At 45.2% G+C, this 5,748-nt stretch overlaps 1 protein-coding gene across 1 annotated transcript; it reads left to right on the top strand.

Annotated features, from left to right (window-relative positions):
• The first annotated feature begins 263 nt into the window (after window positions 1-263).
• Window positions 264-4,341, top strand: LOC139458705 (ribosome-binding protein 1-like). The gene is made up of 2 exons (XM_071240117.1): window positions 264-343; window positions 2,724-4,341. Exons 1-2 carry the CDS (start codon window positions 264-266, stop codon window positions 4,339-4,341), a joined length of 1,698 nt encoding a protein of 565 aa, XP_071096218.1.
• Window positions 4,342-5,748: the final 1,407 nt, after the last annotated feature.

The raw sequence follows: 5,748 nt of genomic DNA, 5'->3' as shown, positions 1-5,748 counted from the left end.
AAAGAACCACTATATGACTCACACTCAACAAATGCATTCCAATATTCACTACCTTTACAAATCAATACAAATTACTGCACAGCAATGACAATGGAAGTACACACGTACACAATAGAGTGGTGGTACATAATTCAATGGCAGTATATAATATTAAGGCAGTGGTCAGTATCAAATACAAAAATACAGTGGTGATAGCTTAAGTCAGTGATATAGTCAGTGAAGTAGTATATTCATTCAGTGTCGACTGTAGTGAGACTTCCGCGATGGGCCTAGGCAGGGACTCCGGGGTGATCTTCACACGAAAGCTGGTCTGGATGTATTCTCAGATGGAAATGTATGAGAGGTGAGACATGCATGCTCTTGTCCCACGATATACAGCCTAACAAATGAGTGAGTGAGTTTGGTTTTAAGCCCTTTTTAGCAATAATCCAGCAATGTCACGGCGGGGGACACCAGAAATGGGCTTCACACATTGTACCCAAGTCGGGAATCGAACCCGGTTCTTCGGCGTGACGAACTAACGCTTTAACCACCAGGCTACCCGACCGCCCCTACTGCCTAACTAGCTACTGGAAATTTCTACACATTGCCCTCACCAGTCCAGCGCCATTGGAACATTCATCAGGCTTCTATAACACACTATCACCGTCCGCGGTAAACCGGAAGTTTACACACAACACTAGCATCTAAATATAGTAACTTCTTGCTGACGACTGCTTATATTAAAAGGACAACATTCCTGACAGCTAATCACTGCCCAATTACAACGCAATGATCGTCTACCGAATCTCAACAGAAACAATGTAGCACAGCTACAATCATTGTTAAACAATAAAACACACTGTCATATAACAATATAAACATAACAGTTACACACATATACACATGCAACCGTGTACATGATAATAGTTACACACATTTACAAATACAAACATGTGCAAGATAACAGTTAAACACATTTTACACATGCAACCATGTACAGGACAACAAACTCTATCTTTAACGTTGAGGTACAGACATATTCAAAACGTCAGAGAATGAGTCTCCCAAAACAGATTCCGCAAAATAGAACTGAAAATTATATGAATGGATGACTGGACGTCAAAGGATTAAGAAGCACATTTTGATTTGTTTTATGCATCACCCAGGGATCTGCATGATGACAGCCTGTTTATAGACGAGCTTAGCCAAGGAAAACCAGTGGTTGATAGTATGACTACATTGTGACCATCCGACTCCCCTGACAGATACCTATAATCTGTCCGGGTGTCTGAAGGGGGATAAAGTAGTGTATAAAGTACGTTGTACGTTAGGACGGTAGATCGTTCTAGTGTGTGCTGTTTTAAAGTACGTTGTACGTTAGGACGGTAGATTGTTCTAGTGTATGCTGTTATAAAGTACGTTGTACGTTAGGACGGTAGATTGTTCTAGTGTATGCTGTTATAAAGTACGTTGTACGTTAGGACGGTAGATCGTTCTAGTGTGTGCTGTTATAAAGTACGCTGTTCGTTAGGACGGTAGATTGTTCTAGTGTATGCTGTTATAAAGTACGCTGTTCGTTAGGACGGTAGATTGTTCTAGTGTATGCTGTTATAAAGTACGCTGTTCGTTAGGACGGTAGATTGTTCTAGTGTATGCTGTTATAAAGTACGCTGTTCGTTAGGACGGTAGATTGTTCTAGTGTATGCTGTTATAAAGTACGTTGTACGTTAGGACGGTAGATCGTTCTAGTGTATGCTGTTATAAAGTACGCTGTTCGTTTGGACGGTAGATTGTTCTAGTGTATGCTGTTATAAAGTACGCTGTTCGTTAGGACGGTAGATTGTTCTAGTGTATGCTGTTATAAAGTACGCTGTTCGTTAGGACGGTAGATTGTTCAAGTGTATGCTGTTATAAAGTACGTTGTACGTTAGGACGGTAGATTGTTCTAGTGTATGCTGTTATAAAGTACGTTGTACGTTAGGACGGTAGATTGTTCTAGTGTATGCTGTTATAAAGTACGCTGTACGTAAGGACGGCGGGCGGACAAACGTCAGGACAATGCACATCATAGTATGCCATGATCTCAGTTAAACATTCTGTAATTGATCGTTGAATTCGACGTTTCGTGATATGCGAGCTCAGGTTGTTTTTAAACATTTGCCCTTAATATATGTATGATACGTTTCTACGCAGGCTGAACATATTCGGAATCGTATGATTGTTTCCAAAGTGACGTCACCATTCCATCTCTCCCATGTCACTCTCTTTCGCTCTTGGTGGTAATTTGATTGGGCGGCTATTTTTAACGTCGTGCCAGGGTATGTATTACAATAGAATGGAAACATAACACCCTGCATAATCGAGGATGACCCCCGTATATTGTCTGTGAAGAAACCTTATTGTAACACTGAAACATCTTTATCCTTTAACTGCAGATTGAACACCTGTAGCATGAACAATATTATTATCTTCAATGCGAAGTGACTGCACAAAATGTTTAAAGATAAAGACCGTCTCAATTCATGATTATGATTGGTGTAATCAACATCATGTTTTTGACATAATTTGTTACATCTGTTTATTGTCGGAGGAGGCAAATCAATAAGAAGCAAGACATTTCCAACTTAGGAAGACGATACAGCTCCATAATTTAGGTATGTATTTTGGGTCTATTGTAAGTAGTTTGATCTCAAACATTTACTCTTTATTTAGTAAATTACCCTTTACTGTGCCGTGTTCAGAGAGCCAAGCCGACAGGACAAGGCAGGACAAAACAAAACAAGACAGAACAAGACAGGACAAGACAGGACAAGACAGGACAAGGCAGGACAAGACAGGACAAGGCAGGACAAGCCAGGACAAGGCAGGACAAGGCAGGACAAGACAGGACAAGGCAGGACAAGGCAGGACAAGACAGGACAAGGCAGGACAAGACATGGCGAGGCAGGACAAGACAGGACAAGACAGGACAAGACAGGACAAGGCAGGACAAGGCAGGACAAGGCAGGACAAGGCAGGACAAGGCAGGACAAGACAGGACAAGGCAGGACAAGACAGGACAAGGCAGGACAAGACATGGCGAGGCAGGACAAGACAGGACAAGACAGGACAAGGCAGGACAAGGCAGGACAAGGCAGGACAAGACAGGACAAGGCAGGACAAGGCAGGACAAGGCAGGACAAGGCAGGACAAGACAGGACAAGGCAGGACAAGGCAGGACAAGGCAGGACAAGACAGGACAAGGCAGGACAAGGCAGGACAAGGCAGGACAAGACAGGACAAAGCAGGACAAGGCAGGACAAGGCAGGACAAAGCAGGACAAGGCAGGACAAGGCAGGACAAGGCAGGACAAGACAGGACAAGACAGGACAAGGCAGGACAAGACAGGACAAGACAGGACAAGGCAGGACAAGACAGGACAAGACAGGACAAGGCAGGACAAGACAGGACAAGACAGGACAAGGCAGGACAAGACAGGACAAGACAGGACAAGGCAGGACAAGACAGGACAAGGCAGGACAAGCCAGGACAAGACAGGACAAGACAGGACAAGACAGGACAAGGCAGGACAAGACAGGACAAGCCAGGACAAGACAGGACAAGACAGGACAAGGCAGGACAAGACAGGACAAGACAGGACAAGACAGGACAAGGCAGGACAAGACAGGACAAGGCAGGACAAGACAGGACAAGGCAGGACAAGGCAGGACAAGACAGGACAAGCCAGGACAAGGCAGGACAAGCCAGGACAAGCCAGGACAAGGCAGGACAAAGCAGGACAAGGCAGGACAAGGCAGGACAAGACAGGACAAAGCAGGACAAGACAGGACAAGCCAGGACAAGACAGGACAAGACAGGACAAGACAGGACAAGGCAGGACAAGGGAGGACAAGACAGGACAAGACAGGACAAGACAGGACAAGGCAGGACAAGACAGGACAAGACAGGACAAGGCAGGACAAGGCAGGACAAGACAGGACAAGACAGGACAAGGCAGGACAAGCCAGGACAAGACAGGACAAGACAGGACAAGGCAGGACAAGGCAGGACAAGGCAGGACAAGACAGGACAAGGCAGGACAAGGCAGGACAAAGCAGGACAAGACAGGACAAGACAGGACAAGACAGGACAAAGCAGGACAAGACAGGACAAGCCAGGACAAAGCAGGACAAAGCAGGACAAGACAGGACAAGACAGGACAAGACAGGACAAAGCAGGACAAAGCAGGACAAGACAGGACAAGCCAGGACAAGGCAGGACAAAGCAAAACAAGACAGGACAAGGCAGGACAAGACAGGACAAGCCAGGACAAACTGTTCTTCAACTCATGCCGCTATCAGTCATATGAGAGCTACATGATGTCTACCCGTGAAGATCCGGGGTAGAATAGGTCTTCAACAAACCATACTTGCCGTAAAAGACAACTAACGGGATCGGGTGGTCAGGCTCGCTGACTTGGTTGATGCATGTCATCGATCCCAATTGCATGTATCGATGCTCATGATATTAATCACTGGATTGTCTGGTCCAGACTCGATTATTAACAGACCGTCATCATATAGCTGGACTATTGCTGAGTGCGGCGTTAAACAACAAACCAACCAACCAACCAACATTGGAAGTCATGGATTTTGACAAAGCATTCATCAATGAATAGATTTTAAGCTTTGCCTCACAATTCATGCGCACAGTTTCAGGCCTTTCTTGACATCCAGATTTCTACTGAATGTGTTACATACTCTCCTAGGAAAGTAGGGGATCGTGACATATAAATGTTACGAGTGGTCGTTAGATCAGCTTTGAAAATTAACAGCCAGAGACAATACGGTCAGAATCAAAACCTCTCGCCGCTACACACCCGAAATATACACGTGGACCATGCGGTTCTTCTATACACGTAGGTAGCATTGTTGTTTGTCATCATCCACAGCCACGCGTAAGCTCTCTACTCTTGCTTCAATCATGGACTACACCTGTTATTTAGGTGTATGTTTTAACGCAGTATCTTTGATCAGATTTGGAATGCGTAGTCGCAACAACGGGCCCTTTAGGGCTGTTGGCATGCTTCAAACAGGTAGAACCAAGCAAAGAGGTAGCCAATATGTTTACCTCTGTGTCTCAGTCTGTAATTTGCAGACTCTGGAACAGGTTTCTGCAGGACTCAAAATGTTAATGATCGGCCCCGCACAGGGCGCCCTACGTCAACAACACAAGTCAAGGATAGATTAATCGTACCAGGCTTGAATGGAAATGATCCTTTCATATCATTTCACAGCGATGTTTTGCCCGTTACCAAAGTGGAAACTGTTTCGGCTGATAATCTGCATTGACATTATATATTATATTTAAGAAATAGCCAATCAAATAGCTGTTCACTTGCGCCAGGCCGCCGGAGTTCAAATTACCGACCACACAGTTGCAGCTAAGCTAATCTGCATGCTCGTCGACGACGTGTTGAATCATCGTGCCATATCGACACATCCTAGACAGATCCCAATGGTGTTTAGAGTGTAGAAACTGGGGGAGTCGCCGATGGTCTCATGTAATATTTTCAGATGAGTCCAGCTTCACTCTGGACTGGAAGCGTCCTAACGAACGCCATGCGAACGTCATGCAAACGTTATGCGAACGTCATGCAAACGCCATGCGAACGTCATGAGTACGTTTTGCGAGCGTTATGCAAGCGTTATGCGAAAGTTATGCGAACGTCATGCTAGCGTTATGCGAACGCCATACGAACGTCATGCGAACGTTATGCGACCGTCA

The sequence above is a fragment of the Haliotis cracherodii genome, unplaced genomic scaffold (assembly GCF_022045235.1).
Source record: "Haliotis cracherodii isolate W230 unplaced genomic scaffold, xgHalCrac1.p SCAF_13, whole genome shotgun sequence".
Lineage (NCBI taxonomy): Eukaryota > Metazoa > Mollusca > Gastropoda > Lepetellida > Haliotidae > Haliotis > Haliotis cracherodii.
Note: the sequence above shows the minus strand (reverse complement) of the source record. Positions and strands in the feature narration are given on the sequence as shown.